Genomic DNA, 16,112 nt, shown 5'->3' with positions numbered 1-16,112 from the left:
CCATGACTAAGTCTTTATATTTTGATACGTTCCCTGCTATCATTTACGTCTATGGAAGACCAGACTTTGTATTTGTCCATTTATTACATTATATTTTAGGGAACATATTATGTATTCCTACAACAAGCAGAAGAGATGGACACTCAATAATAAGTCTCTTCAAAAAGGCATGGCAGTAATGCAGGATGTCTAAATTAAGTTGTTAAAAAAATAGTACTTCACAGTTAGTCACTTATCAGTTTAATCTCTTTAAACACTCTGCTCGCCAGGTATGTGCATAACTCATTAACTAAGTGTTGTGGGCTAGTACGTTCCTCTGAAAACTGCTGTAGTGTGCAGCTGTGCAGGAAAAAGCAGCTGAGTCAGCATCATCTGTTTGTTCTAGGAAAATTGAATGAGAATTTAAGGATTCACATTTCCCATACCTCAGGGAAAGAAAAAACAGCATCTCTACTTCCTCAAGTTAGCAGTATTGCTCTTTTGGTTGTGCAACAAGTCACTAGTTTAGAAAATCAGCAAGCCAAATTCTAGTGCCACCAAAGTTTACTCCTCATAAAACTCAGTCTCATAAAATTGTAGGCTAAGCATACACTACATCAATGTAAAAGCAGCAATCCTAAGTGATAGGCCATCTAAATGTCATGGATTGGATTCTCCACACTAACACTGCATATTATGCAGTGCTTTGCTTTATATCCCTGCAAAGTGGAGAGAATATGCTACTGAACCAGAATTCTCCACTCGTACTGGTGATGGCATTGCAAACTCATTCAAATTACAGAGCTCTAAATGACTGCACAAGCAGCCAGGCAATGGAGAATCAGACCCTGCATTTTTTACTCACTCTCACCTTCCAGCTAATCCTATGACGGTCAAAAACTCTTTTTTCTGCATAAGGTTGTTTTACATTCCTCATTGTTTAGGCTGTAACAGTTTTCAGTTGTGCATTTTGGGATATTAAAAAAAAAACAAAAACAGGTTGGTCCTTTGGTTCAAAGAAGCCTCGGCATTAGAGAAAGATACTTACCCTCATCATCATCTCTCTTTCTATAATGCTGTCCTCGATAGAAAACATTTCGGACACAGGCCTTTCCTTCACTGGTTCTTTCTTGACCCTCTCCTTTACACTCGTGAGGTCAGGCTCTGAGATAGACGGTCCAAGTGAGGACCCATTCATTGTCATTTGATCAGTCCGAGACACACTAATGGCCTTGGTAGGCCCTGGCCTCATGGCCTTGGCCCTGGTTACAGCCACTGAAATGTTTACTTGGTCCTGCCTCAGGGCTCCATTGCTAACACTCTTCCTTGGCCCAGGATACTCAGGAGGAGGTTTATTTGGTATTCTAGCCAAAGCAGCTTGCAACTGAGCACTATATTCCACATTTTCATGGAGTGGTGCTATCTGTGACACTGATTCTGAAGCGTCTTCTTCCTCTTCACTTTCACTGCTGTGTATCAGCATCGTGGCACTCGAGAACGTCTTCTTGTGATGGTAGCAAGGGAGCTGCTGAACCGCGTGTTCCATCTGCGCTGCCTCTTCTGGCTGCACCTGCTCTCGCAAGGTGTTTCTACGTGGCAGAGGGGCATTTAAAGTCTTTAAAGCCATAGCTTCTATACCACGTACCATATTGCTGATGACCTCCAAACTATGGCGCTTGTTCAAAGCTGCATGATGCTTGGCTGCCATGAGGGGCTCGCTAACCTCCTGGAGTGACTGATGAACCACTGGTAAGCTGTCCTCTTGGAATGTCTTCACTGAGAGCTGGACCTTCCGAGTAACCAAATCAGGGCTACTGCCACTGACATATTTATGACGGTGGCTCGCTAGGTCAGGCGTGCTGGTGGCAGGACGTGGACGTGGATATGGAGGTGGTGGCCTGAAAAGATAGTTCTTTAACATATGGGCAGTACTATAGCTTTGGCTGCTCTGCAGCTGCATGTTAGCCAGTTCTGGCGTGCTAACTGTGTGGGATATCGCACTGGCTGCTGCCTTATTCTGCACAGCATTATTAGGGTTTATTTGGTCAGATGGGACAACAGGTTTGTTATAACCACCATGCGGCCCATAAGAAACAGTATAGGGATGTCTCTCTCGAATCTCAGGTTGGCTGTAAACCAGGTCTTCCGGTTGGTTGTAAGCATGTGTATTTCCAATATTGAGGTTCCTTAAAGATTGACTTTGGCTATCCATGTGAATAACCCCTCTCTTCATTTGCCTCATGACAGTTTCATAGTCTGGCGTTGGCCTGTAGGACGGCACTATGATGGCACTATGTCTATGGCTGGGGATGTAGTCTGCTCTCATGATATCACTTCCTGGGATGCTGAGATTGGAGGACATTGGAGATGCCTGAACAAAGTTCTGTGAACGATTGAGAGAGTTCATGCTGTGGGCACTGCACATACTGCCATTTGGTCCATTACCATTTAAATAGCTGAAGTCCATGGGACACCTGTCCAAGCTGGTCTGAGATCTACAATAGAATGTTTCTTCATTTCCATGGAAAATGCTGTCTGTGTACAGTAGAGATAAAGAAAAGGACACTTTAACAAACAAGGGCACATGCAATGTCATGATCCTCAAAACCTTTCCTAAATAAAACCACAAAACTTCAAATGCATTCTGAGCCAATGATTAAGAGGCAGCCTTGTGTACATCTGTGCAGGATGCATGGTCTCAGGACTGGCCTTTCAGATTGTTTTGCCACTCTTTGACCCAATACCCCAAGCTTTTCTCTACCTTGCCTCACATTTCAGAATCCATTGTGCTCTTTGCATCCCCGCCCCCCCAAAAGTCCAAAATGCTGTAATACACCTACACGTTGTAGTTTGTTAATTGTGTCAGAAATGAGATCAAAACAAAACTCCAGATCCAAACACTCCTGCCATTTGGGAACATTTGGAGGTTGAACCCTGTCTGTATAATTGGCTGAACCTACATTCTAGATCCAAATCTTGCCCAGGCTATGAAACAGTTCAGATCCAGACCCTCTGGAAGGTTCCTAAGGCGGAGGAGGTAGTTGTGGAACTCTCTCTCCCCTGTCCATCCATCTGCCTCTCAGCAGGTTCACAACTGTTATCTAAAGATACATCCCACCATTGGCAGCACTAGACCCCAGAGCTACTGTACCACTGAATATTCCCTTAGGTCTCCTCTTGATGTACTGCCCTCCCCGTCCCAAGCAGGCAGAGATTGTGAAAGCAGGAAGAGGTTCCTCCAAGGCTGTAGCAGGTTTCTCAACATCAAACCAATCTGTTGTCTCCAGGACTCTGACCAAGCCAAAACAGGCTGATCATGCCCCCAAGGAACCAAAACAGCCTACTGATCAGGTAACAGAAGCACAGAAATTAAATGATTTGGCCAAGGTCACAAAGGGAGTTTTCAGCACAGGCAGGAATAAAAAAATCAGATCTCTTGAGTCACGGCTGAGTGTATTAACCATAGGATTATCTTTTCTCCTAAATCTCACAGGACTCAGAAGGATGGCCACCTCCAATGATTCTGGTGTAAGCAATTGTCCAACATCACATGAGAAGTCTGTGGTAAGGTCCACTCCTGCTGCATCTCAGTCAATTCCTATCTACAGCCCCTGCCTCATTCATGACACACAATCGCTACACTAAGATTCCATCATGCGTGAGAATTGGCTAGGGCACTTCAGCTGTGTCTCTCACAGTATGCAGACATAGCTTTGCGAAAATCATTTCAAAAGAGAGTGTGGTTAAGTGAATGGGATTTGAGGCTGCCACATTAGAGGTCTGGGCTCTGTTTCCAGCTCTAGTGGAAGTGACTTGGTGCAACATCTCCATCATCTCACCTAATGAGAAATAATAGTTGTGTCTCCCTAGTGTAGAAGTGTGTCAATAACAATGCACAGAAACACAAAGAGACATCAGCAGAACTTATGGTCTCCTCATGACCAGGCCACTGCACTAGGCTACAGGATATTTTGTGGGAATCTCTCTCTACACCTTAGATTCCAGCCATCATACTTTCCACAGAGATCAATTCTGAGGCTAACCCTGCAGAGAACCAAAGAAGACAACTTTTTATTCACACACTTCTGAAGCTTGACCCTGGTGACAGGAACTAGAACAGAGAAAAGACCATCAAGTAATATATAGGCTATGTGGATCTACTCCCCCTTCACCTCCCCAGTTTTCACCGGATCTGCAGAAAAAAGCACTATAAGAAAGTTGCAATTTTAAAATCAGGCCATTTGGGGAGACCTGTAACTTGGCAACCCCTTGACCAACTGACCCCAGACATGCCAACTGCACTGAACTGGCATGCCATATTCCAAGCCCATCTAACGGTGCGTGTGTATTTTAGATAAGTTTGAAAATTGAGCATTAAACAGAACCCTGCTGCAACCTTAACTATGAAGTTATTGTGGAGGAGTGATACTAACTCCCATTTGACCAGGACTGCATTTTGGAAATCAAGATCTGATGAACAGACCTTTGCTGGCACATTAAGCTGCAGATCTCTGAAAGCAAAAAGGTACACTCTAAATACCTTGTGAGTTGTTTGTTTCAGTGTAGTGTTCTCCGCACTGGACATGCATAGGCGGCAGTATAAATGGGTGCTGTCTTGGCTGAAATAAAAAGAGAAACATGAATAACCTCAGCAAACTGGAGCTTTGTCACAGTTTTTGAAGATGAAGTGCCAAAGAAATTATTCTAGATTCTTTCCACAGTACAGAACATTTCCCTACAGAGTTCTGCCTATGTGACTTAGGCGCCTACATCCCATTTATAAAAGTGACTTAGCTACTTAGGAGCCTGGTTCTTATTGAAAATCACTGGGACTTAAGCTCTCTAACACACAAGTCACTTTGGAAAATGGGATTAAGGCACCTTGCTCACTTTACTTCTCAACATTTCACCCAGAGTCCTTGCCTCTGAATAGCCTAGAAACGAGGCTCTGACAAAAACAAGAGGAGACCAAAACAAAAGGAGTAGTAGGTGGAAGATGAGGGCAAAGGCAATAGCAACATGAGGTGGCTCAGCAGAGTCTCGCAGTGTCTTGAATGCAGAATTTCAGAGGGCAAACCCCGAACTGATAAATATTGCAGTTAGCATTGTGATATGGTAGGAATCAATGACGGGGATGCTTTAGCATTAAATCAATGCATTATTTAAAGGTAATAATATAAAGCATGGATGATGTCATAATCAGCAGTTTTGTCCATGCACAAAGTGAAGTATTTGGAGGCTGGAGGATGGCACTGCAGCCACCTCGGTTGTGGGCATGATTAAGTTGATAAGTTTATGGAAGCACACACTGGTGTGTTCAGAGAGAGGCAAACTGCCCTGACTTCTGAGCGAATATACCTGCAGAACCACCTCAGAGGCACCTGTCACACAGGCTGGTGCCAGGAGAGCAAAATACTGACTGGGCCCATAGCTTCAAGGGGAGAAGAGGCACAGTTTGCCTTCGTGCAGAGACAAAGGGCCAAGATGACAGCTAGCCACTGAACGGGCAAAAAAGGAACTGGGCTTGGCTTACACCTACACTTTGTATGGGATCGGGGGAATAGAAAAGAAGTGAAAGTGACTATGATGAGACATATAAATCCTTGCATGCAATATGGCAGAGGAAAACAGGAAATGCTCCTACTGGACTCAGTTACAGATGAGGGTGCTCCGAAGAGCATGGCTCTAGTCAGCAGAAGAATGGTTCTTTTGGCAGCCTGAGAGGCAGAACTTAGTCTGGCAAGAACTGAAGGAACCTACGAAGGTCTGAGCCAGAAAAAAAGCCTTCACAGAGAAGAGAATGGGTTTCCTGCTAGGAATGTATCATATCTATTAGAAAACATAGGGAACAAGCTGAATCCCATGTTATTGTGGGACTGGTCTGCAAGGACTCTTCTGTTATTGGAAAAGCAGGACTGTTTTGAGATACCAGGCAAAACAGTCTACCCTGAAGTAGTTGGGGAGCAGCTTGAAGCCTGGAGGAGACAGAAATCCAATTCAGTGATCACTGGGGTGGGGGGAGGCGGGAGTGTGTGTTAAATAACAAACCCACACGAGGGCCTCTTACAGGCCTTGTTCCACCTACGTGAGAGTCATTGGAAGTTTGGCTAGCGTAAAGATACTTTTGCCAAATGGAAATAAAAAAAGTACAAACTTAATGGGCCTGATTCTCATTTATCATCATATCATTAAGACCATGAACGAACAGTATAAAAGGGGCTTGAAGTAGATGTCAATGTAATTACGCTGCCAAAGCAAGAAGGCCTTAGTGTAAATCAGAATCCAGGCCATTTTGTCACATGTCAGAGACACACCACAGACTTCACTTCACTATCCCACTTGTGCCTACTGATTGATTCCAAGGCTACCATAAAAGACCAAGGAGTACGGATAGTACTGTCTAGAACTGCTGTATACAGCTCAAGGAGGCTGTCTGCAAGGCTAATTACTTTAAAGAACAACTCCTCTAACAAGTGAGCAAAACTACTTTTAAAAAAAAGCACATGAAGGTTCATTTGAACAGAGAGAAAACCCGTTTGTTTTTGAGAAGAGAGTCGCCTGTTCCTCTTCTCATTGTTCCCAATCCATTTTCTCATTTGCCAAAGGTTTACACAGACAATCTAAACAGAGGAGGCATGATTCGTTTTTCTTGTTAAAATATAGGATTCCATTTTCCATATCTGATAGGAAGAGGGTCTTGTTTTCTTTGCAATAAAGATGAGGCTGATCAGATCATAAGGCATTCAAGGGCCCTTTCATTTCCTTACATTAGATATTTCACATCAGGGCTCACAAAGCAAATTAGCAGATGATAAGAATTTTATGTTTTAAAGAATGTAATACAGACAGTGCAATAAGCAAACTGTGCTAACCAATGGCTCTCTGGAAGTAAGCTGAAAATGACAAGCCGTTTTGGAAAGGAAACTGGACAGGACTATTAGTTTAAAACATAGGTACCTGCCCATATGTGAAAACTATGAAAAGCTTTTGGAGAGGAAAATATGACAACTTTTAATACCACTGAAATAAAATGGACTAGAACAGATTTGCAGAAGGAACAGAGTGAATAGATGGTACAGATTTTGTTAAAACACAGGGACTGCCCATCTTAAAAAGGGACAGCTGTTGTGCATGGATAAGAAGTGTCAAAAACAGAACTACCAACACTGACTCTGTCACACAGACATATGATAATAAGATTTATTACTTCAGGATGGTGCTACAAAGCAAGAGAACGATACTTCATCACTGGGTTTGAAATGAGCCAAGAAAGAAGCCTATCTTCTTTTGTTTCACAGGCAAACCATTTTATACAGCTATGATAATCTGTGCCCTCTATGGAAGGGATTGGCAATGCTATTGCACCTTGCCATTCTCTCTTAGGTTTTCTGCTGGAATTCAATATTTCTTAGGGTAGTTCAAGGGTGCTGGGAGAAAAATGTAGCAGCAAAAGAAATTATCCCTAAAGCTGACAGAAAAATGGAATATGATGTTTTCAAACATTTCCAGGAAAATTGTCTCTCATTTTTGAGAAAATTTCAATTAAAAAATACTGTCAAAAATTGTGAGCAGCTCTACTTAGTCGCATGGATTTACAAAAGAAAGAAAATATTGAATCACAGAATCATGTACTGATTATTAAAGTTTTACTCAGAAATATTAGGCACTTCACAGAAATACAAAACAAGATAAAGTTCCCAGCACAAAAAGCTCTCAGTCTAAATGCAGACTTGACATCTTAGAGCAGGGGTAGCAACCTATGGCACGTGTGCCGAAGGCGGCACGCAAGCTGATTTTCAGTAGCACTCACGCTGCCTGGGTCCTGGCCACCGGTCCGGGGGGCTCTGCATTTTAATTTTAATTTTAAATCTTAAATATTTAAAAAACCTTATCCACTTTACATACAACAATAGTTTAGTTATATATTATAGACTTAGAGAAAGAGATCTTCTAAAAACGTTAAAACGTATTACTGGCACGCGAAACCTTAAATTAGAGAGAATAAATGAAGACTCGGCACACCACTCCTGAAAGGTTGCTGACCTCTGCCTTAGAGTGACAAAAAATAGAGGATGGAGGAAGGGTTCAGGGCAACACACTGTAAAATCATGCAGTGATTCAGTTTTGGCATATGTATGTTTTGAGGTTCCGTTACATATACAGTAATAGATTTTTCAAACTCTAAGGAGTTTTCTCACGCTGCAGGACAAATCCCATTGAACATCACTGTATTCCTGCAGAAAAGGTGTTTCATTTTTGCAGGACAAGTAGAAAGATTAAGGCCCCAAGGCCTGTAATTTTTAGAATCAGTAGTAATAATACGTTCCATTTAAATTAACACACTTCCTGTAGGTGACATGGCATGAACGAGTTTCAAGAATGCCGATGTCTAGTCAATTAATATATTTGAACTTTAGAAAATGTCCCATCTCATGTATTGCCCCATCCCTGTAGCGGCAGTACTAGCATTATTATTGAAGACCCCACTATGTTACATACCAAGGATGACCTACTCCAGGTGGGCCGCCGTCTGATAGGGGGAGGAGAACTTGATTGTCTGTGGGGAAAAATGGAGAGAGATATTAGGAACTGGTCTTACGATAAAATTTAAATTCTGATTCAAGACTTGCTGAGGAAAATAAGAGCCTAAGATATTGAAAGCTATTCCTTATTGATAGATAGATATATAAAATAAACAGATGGAAATAATTCAGTTTCTGCTCTAATGCCATCTGGTCATTATCCTATTTGGCCTAATTGGAAACAAGGGAAAGAAAATAAACTCTGGTTTTAAAATGACAAACGTAAAAAGTAGAAGTCTCTTGAGGAAGCACAGGCCAGCTCTCAAGACACAGAAAAAACAGGTGAACAGAAAAAACAGTGACAGCATCTTAGAGAAGTCACAGGAAATCACTAAAAGACAATGCACACAGATCAAGAGAGGAAAGAGCGGCTGAAGGACAATGCTAGCAGAGGTAGGTATAATGTTGGAGTAGCCAGATGTAGTGGGAATACTTTAAAAAGGAAGGGGGAAAGAAAAGAAACATTGAGGAGTCAGAAATATAGTGCTTACGTGTAGAGAGGAAAGGTGGAATTTCTCCTCTTACAATTTCTGTTCTGGTGAATGATGTTATGTGCGATTAGAGGAAATGCACACAGAGGAAATACAAACAACAACAGAGTCATTTTAACACAGAGGTTAGGAAAAGTGTTCGTTTAGAAAACACACTGCAATATGTTGCTTGCTATCAATACATCTAACTCTAACACAAATGGTGGTTGAAGAGGAGACTCCTGCAAGGACAAGACCAGTTAACTTAGTAACTGTATTTTAGTCTTATTTATTTCTCTCAGCAACTTCATTTTGCTACTTATTTTTATCTGAGGACAGAAAAATGCAAGTGTTTTTAGGATGGTATATATTTAGAGTGTGTATCTATACTGGACTTATGGTATCCGAGCACCTACCCCTCTATGTCAAGAGATAAATAACTTGAGCAAACACTACTGCTTATGAAGTCTGAATTTAAGCAGCCTTTACTCTAGTAGAAGAATCTTCTGTGTTGACCCTGGTATATAGTTACAAAGTAGAAATATGCTCCTCTTCAGGATCTGCTCAAAGTTTTTTTCATAGAATCATAGAATATGAGGGTTGGAAGGGACTTCAGGAGGTCATCTAGTCCAACCCCCTGCTCAGATCAGGACTAATCTCCAACTAAATCATCCCAGCCAGGGCTTTGTCAAGCCTGACCATAAAAACCTCGAAGGAAGGAGATTCCACCGCCTCCCAAGGTAACCCATTCCACTGCCTCCTAGTGAAAAAGTGTTTCCTAATATCCAGCCTAAACCTTCCCCACTGCAACCTGAGACCATTACTCCTTGTTTTGTCATCTGGTACCACTGAGAACAGTCTAGCTCCATTCTCTTTGGACCCCCCTTTCAGGTAGTTGAAAGCAGCTATCAAATCCCTCCTCATTCTTCTCTTCTGCAGACTAAATGATCCCAGTTCCCTCAGCCTCTCTTCATAAGTCATGTGCACCAGCCTCCTAATCATTTTTTTTGCCCTCCACTGGACTCCTAGTTTTTCCACATCCTTCCTGTAGTGTAGGGCCCAAAACTGGACACAGTTTTCCAGATGAGGCCTCACCAATGCTGAATAGAGGGGAATGATCACGTCCCTCAATCTGCTGGCAAAGATCCTACTTATACAGCCCAAAATGCTGTTAGTCTTCTGAGCAACAAGGGCACACTGTTGTCTCGTATCCAGCTTCCTGTCCACTGTAACCCCTAGGTCCTTTTCTGCAGAACTGCTCCCTAGCCACTCGGTCCCTAGTCTGTAGCAGTGCATAGGATTCTTCTGTCTCGAGTGCCTTTTACCCATTACGTTGTTTTTTATTTTTCTGGAGGAGAGAATCAAAACCTTCCCTTTGAACTTGTTCCTCAAACTGTTCAAGACAAAATTAAATCCACAATGTTGGATTATGAAAGTGCAAACATATTCCAATCGATAGGAAACATGTCCATCTCCCAAGAATAGTAGATAGCATTTGAAATATGATCAACTACAAGCTTTTTCTTTGGGTGATAAGGCAGTGGTCACATTTTGAAGTCCTTCCATGAGCCCTCCACTAACTTACCCCATTTTAAAATTTATTTTATGCTAGTGCACATGTGCACACACTTCCCCACACACCTTCCAGTCTTTCCTTCCTTTACTTTGGCCCTCCATTTTCCAACAGATGACAACACCCAACAGAACAGATGGATGTCCATCTGGGTAAACAGAACAATGATGATGATGATGGGAGCGTCTTTGCAGCTTTACAGTTAACTAGTCAATGTGTTGGATACTTTACAGGGAATTCGCTCTGTGTGTGGCGTTGCTGTATAACCTAGCATTATTCAAAAAACGTCAAACTCTAAAATCACAGCTCTCCACTCCAGTAGGGGTAGATATATGCTGAAAGATATCTGCAGATAATAAACTGGCCTTTGTGCCTACACTATACAACCTAAACTCCACCCATTTCTCTTTCATTAGGGTGAAATCCACCCTTGTGCAGAGAGCCAGCCAGGGCTGCCCAGAGGATTCAGGGGGCCCGTGGCAAAGCAATTTCGGGGGCCCCTTCCATTAAAAAAAGTTGCAATACTATAGAATACTATATTCTCACGGGGGCTCCTGCAGGGCCTGGGGCAAATTGCCCCACTTGTGGTCCCCCCCGCAGGGCGGTCCTGGGGCCAGCTCAAGGCCTGTGCATTACTAAGGGCTCAAAATAGACTTCAGTGGCACATAGTGATACACAGGCCTCATATGGCACAGGAATTAGTCCTTTGCTATATCATGGTAAAAAGGGCAGAGGGTAAAGAGTAATTGACAGGCAAGCTGAAAATCAGAGCACTTCCAATCAGTGTATTGCAAAAGAATCTGAAGTATGCATACTCACTCTGTGCAGATTTTATTCTGTTTATAAAACTTATGCCTTGCAGCAAACAGCCGTGAAATATATTTTGCATTTTCAATATCATCCTTTAAAACACAAGAAGAAAAATTGGAAAAGCCATCTGATTATTCACTCTGCTGCTGTTACAATGAATTGATTTCAGCAACCGAAAGAGTGTTCTAAAAAATTCAACTGCAATAATGCCTTTTAAGGGATGCTGCACACGAAGTCAGCTGCCAAGAACATATGCAGTACCCTCAAGCCTTGGACCACTGAAGTGCATCAGCATGTCTTTATATGCTGCCACTTTGCTGCTAATGACAGTGAAAAAAATAAAAAGAACTGTTAGAGCCAGCTGTGTAGTTTACACACTGGCCTGTGCTGGAGGTCATGTGGAGTTGCAGTTTTCTCAGAGCACTGCACAGTCCCTCCTAGAGCTCCAGAGAGCATGTATACAGGCTCCACCATTGCTCAGGCTGCTGCCGCTATGAGAGCATGGTGTGGCAAAGGGCCATGGACATTTCATCCAAAAGACAGTCATGTCCACAGAGCTCCCAATAGGGTGGATTTCAGGCTGTCTAGAAGGTATTACATACATTGAAAAGTAAAAAAATAAACTGAGTTCACCCCCCAAATACAGGTGATGGGAATGTTGGAAAGGGTGAGCAGGTGACAGACTGAATTTGTGATTTCCATCCTTCAAATGCAGGGGAGTGAGGTGACACCTCTGTTCAGACATTGGGACTTGAAGCTTTCTGATATATGGTAAAGTTTTCCTGTTGATACTGTTTAGATACTTTGCTTACTGTGTGAAAGAGCACGGTTTCTTCTTTGTTGATCAACTCCACGATGATTGAAGACTTGTTATGTATTATATTCCCAATATCATTCCACCTGTAGAAAAGAAATGCTGCTGACTTTGCCAAGACACACAGGCAAACATTTCACAGACATGTTAGGAATGTATTAGTTTATGTGCAGGCTCATTTTATGTGAGAAATGCTAGCTGTTTGATGAAGAAACACAGCCAGCAAAAAAATCATGTGCTGTGATTAAGGAAAAAGCCACCCCCAAACACCCCTGATTTTAGAGTAAAACATTTCTTCTTCAAAAACAGCAATGTTAAGGGTTACAATAAAATATATGATTGGAAATATATGAATGCTTAATTGTAAACTGAATTGCATCGTGTCACAATTTAATTATTATTTGACTGTGACTAGTTGGCAGGGAAATATGTACAGTTCTTGTTTTTTTTTTTTCCCCAAAACTGTTTCCAAATTTCCTTTGAGGCAGAGTCTATACCAGAAAATTAGGTCGCTTTAACTACGTTGGCTGAGGCGTGAAAAATCCATACCCTGAGCAGCATAGTTACACCAATGTAAGTCCCCATGTAGACAGCAAGAGGTTGCCAGAAGAATTCTTCCATCAACCTAGCTACTGCCTCTCGGGGAGGTGGATTACCTACGCCGACAGGAAAATCCGTCCTGTCAGTATAGGTAGTGTTTACATTAAACCGCTACAGTTTGTTAATGTGCTTTGATCTAGTCCTTTTTGAAAAAAGACTAAAGTGCACTAATGAATTTTTAATAAATGTCAGCAGGGTTCACACAGTTAGTTCACAGCAGGCTAGTCCAGGGTACATTCACACACCAGTTCGCCACAATGTTTGCATAGATAAACCCTTACCCATTAGTGTTTTTACACAAGCAAAAGATACCATGTTACTATTTTGTGTTTTATGCTCCTAATTTTTTTGCCATGTGTTTACTTATTCTTTCCTCTAGTGACTATCAGGTTGATTAGGATCAGTATTATGGTCCTTTTACAACTAGTTGTTGGCATTGTTTGTGTCCATCACGAAAATCAGGTCTATCATGTGTCCCATGAAAACTTTTGGGATGGAAATGAAACAAAACAAACAAGGATACCAGCATTTTCTGAGGACATCTATACCTTTAAAAAAAAAAAAAATCTGAGAAGTGTCTCACTTTTGCAACCTACATTTTCAAGAAATCTTGGGAATGGCACAATTTAAAAGAAATCTACTCTGATTTCTTCATAAAACTACACACTCAAAAATGAAAGATACATGAAAAATGCAAAATCAGATGGGAATCTTGATGATGCTGGAAAAAAATAATCTAAACTCTTTAAAATAAATGCTAACGTCTTTGAAAAAAGCTCCAACCACTGGCTAAAAACTACAATGTGACTCATTAAAATATCTGTTTTACTATGAGTGCTGTACAAACATTCACACACCAAGAGCGTTGGTCAGAAACAATCTCACAGATTGTGGTTTATCATTTTAAGATAATGAAATAAACAAAAATAACCCATGAAACCACAGAAACAATAAAAAAAAGGGGATGGGGGGTGAGGGATGAAATCCTGGCTCCACTGAAATCAATGGGAATTTTGCCATGGTTTCCAAAGGGACAAAGATTTGACTCAAAGCTTTTTGCTACATTTTTTTTTGATAGAGTAATAAAGATTTATTTTTATAGAATAACAAAAACAAAATTTAAACAATAATTGGAATTGATAAAACAATCCTTCGCCCAGACACTCATATTTTGCACTAGCAACACTGGGTGATCCCACAATGAGAAAAACAACGAGCAAATTTAAATTCAGATATCGCTTTACCAGAGTCTGATCTCAGAAACTCTTTATCTGAAGGCTGCTCAGTGTCGTAGGCAAAATGAGTTAGTTTCTCATGGGTAGAAGTTATATGATTATTCAGCTCCATAAATAAGCACAGTGCCACACACATAAAGAAAAGACAATAGTCAAGAACTTAGAAAATGAGCCTAAAATTCAGTTCCTTTATCCTTATTGAGACACCAAAATAAGTGACCTGATTTTGGGATGCTGGGACAATTTGTTTAGTGGGGGTGCTGAAGCCATTGAACCAGACTGTAAACCCTGCATATAGTGGAAATCACTTCCAGCTAGGGGGTGCTCCAGCACCCCTAGTTCCAGCACCTATGGAAGTGGTGTGCACCTAGCAGTCCCCACTGAAGTCGAACGTATTTGCTTTCAGCTCCAAGAAAATAAGTGATTTAAGCACAAACTGACCCTAGAGAGGCAAGAGGAGAAAAGGCATCAAAACCCCATAAGCAACTCAAGTGTGCATAATAGCCTTGTCTCCCTAGGCATCAACTCCATTCCCAGTCATCTATCACAGACTATCCTTTACTTCATAGACTTTTATGGCCAAGAGGCCAATCCTGAAAATCCTTACTCATGTCAGTACTCCTTTACTCACAGAAATAGTCCCACTGAAGCCACACGTGATGCCTAAGTCATTGGGAAAAAAGCACAGCTTCCTGTAAAAGGAATTCACATTAAAAGCACAAGTCTCTTGATGGTACCTGTATATCACTGTTGGCCTTCCAATTCTATTTTTTATGAAGATTCCCATGAAGAAAATGCCAAGATGCATATCATTTCCATGATTGTCCTGCACAAAAACCACATAAACATTTAGTTAATTAATACAGAAACCGGTTTTACATGAAGAATGCCCAGGGAACTACAATAAAATGTTTAAATCAAAATCATCCCCTAAGATATACAGCACATCAAGCATTCAGGAGTCTGTCTGTAGTTTAACTAACCAAAAAACACCCAGTCTGCATAGCGATTGTTTTCTTATTTACAAGGTATTTACACAGTAATTCAAAATAAATGTCATATGAATATAAGCCATGTGGCTAAAAGGATTACTGTATGGAGCAACACAAGGGAAATTAGTGTGCTCTAGTGGAATAAATACTAGACAGAGTCTGAAATTCCTGCATTTTAATTCATACTATATGGATTTGGACCATTCACTTGACCTTTTGTAGCCAGATTTTCAGACGGATCTTAAATGGACCTCCATTTTGATAGGTGCAAATACCTGGGGACACAGTTTAGGTAGCTTAGATGTTTGATCTGTGGATACAATCTAGTACTCAGACATTTAAATGATAAACTGCATCCCAAAAGAATTATTCTTACTATCTGTGGATGCAAAACAGGATATCTGTGTTCGCGAATCTGGTCCTCTGTGACTCAGTTTGCCCTTCTCTAAAAGAAATAATACCTACCTCACAGGGCTATTTATACTGTGCTTCTAAGATGTAAACCACTGTGTAAATATAAAGAATTATTTTTACAATAAGTAATATTACCTTCATTCACTGAAGATAACATGAATTCAGTTCTTTGAAATACAAAGTAACATTTTTGTTTTTCCTATTTTGTACAGAACAGGCACTTCAGCTTCTTATTTAACATGGTCCAGAATGGCATGCAATAGCCAAACAGGGACATCCCATATACAAAACCTGAAAAAATTCACTTTCTAGTGTGAGTGGGAAGCTATCCCTGGAGGGGGCTGGTGCTTATGCCATCACATTTCTGAAGATTTTACAAAAAGAAATTGGTCTATAGCTCTTCTGATTGCCAAGAGATAAATCCAAACATGAGCCAAATGTGAACTGATGTAGTGTTGTCTTCCTGAGTCTGTAGGCAGGTAGTCCAAGTGTTTCAGCTGCTGCTTACTGGTTTGCAAAGCTTCAGCACATGACATTAATAAGACTTTCAGTGATGAGTGGGCCACAGTGACACTATCACTCTGCTGCTGCTATGGGAGAATTCTATGAGCTGCAACTGAGGCAGGCATGGCTGAGACATGCA

At 41.2% G+C, this 16,112-nt stretch overlaps 1 protein-coding gene across 2 annotated transcripts in view; it reads right to left on the bottom strand.

Moving 5' to 3' along the window:
* PTPN14 (protein tyrosine phosphatase non-receptor type 14) overlaps window positions 1-16,112 on the bottom strand; it is a 192,028-nt gene that overhangs the window by 30,039 nt on the left and 145,877 nt on the right. For both annotated transcript variants that reach the window (XM_050950210.1, XM_050950211.1), the window contains exons 8-13: window positions 14,801-14,889; window positions 12,227-12,314; window positions 11,424-11,506; window positions 8,479-8,536; window positions 4,520-4,598; window positions 1,028-2,514 (exon numbers count right to left, since the gene is read on the bottom strand). In XM_050950210.1, the coding sequence (XP_050806167.1) occupies window positions 1,028-2,514; window positions 4,520-4,598; window positions 8,479-8,536; window positions 11,424-11,506; window positions 12,227-12,314; window positions 14,801-14,889 (1,884 nt within the window). The remainder of the gene's footprint in view (window positions 1-1,027; window positions 2,515-4,519; window positions 4,599-8,478; window positions 8,537-11,423; window positions 11,507-12,226; window positions 12,315-14,800; window positions 14,890-16,112) is intronic.

The sequence above is a fragment of the Gopherus flavomarginatus genome, chromosome 4 (genome assembly GCF_025201925.1).
Source record: "Gopherus flavomarginatus isolate rGopFla2 chromosome 4, rGopFla2.mat.asm, whole genome shotgun sequence".
Classification (NCBI taxonomy): Eukaryota; Metazoa; Chordata; order Testudines; family Testudinidae; genus Gopherus; species Gopherus flavomarginatus.
The sequence above is the reverse complement of the archived record's forward strand: the minus strand, read 5'-3'. Positions and strand labels throughout refer to the sequence as shown.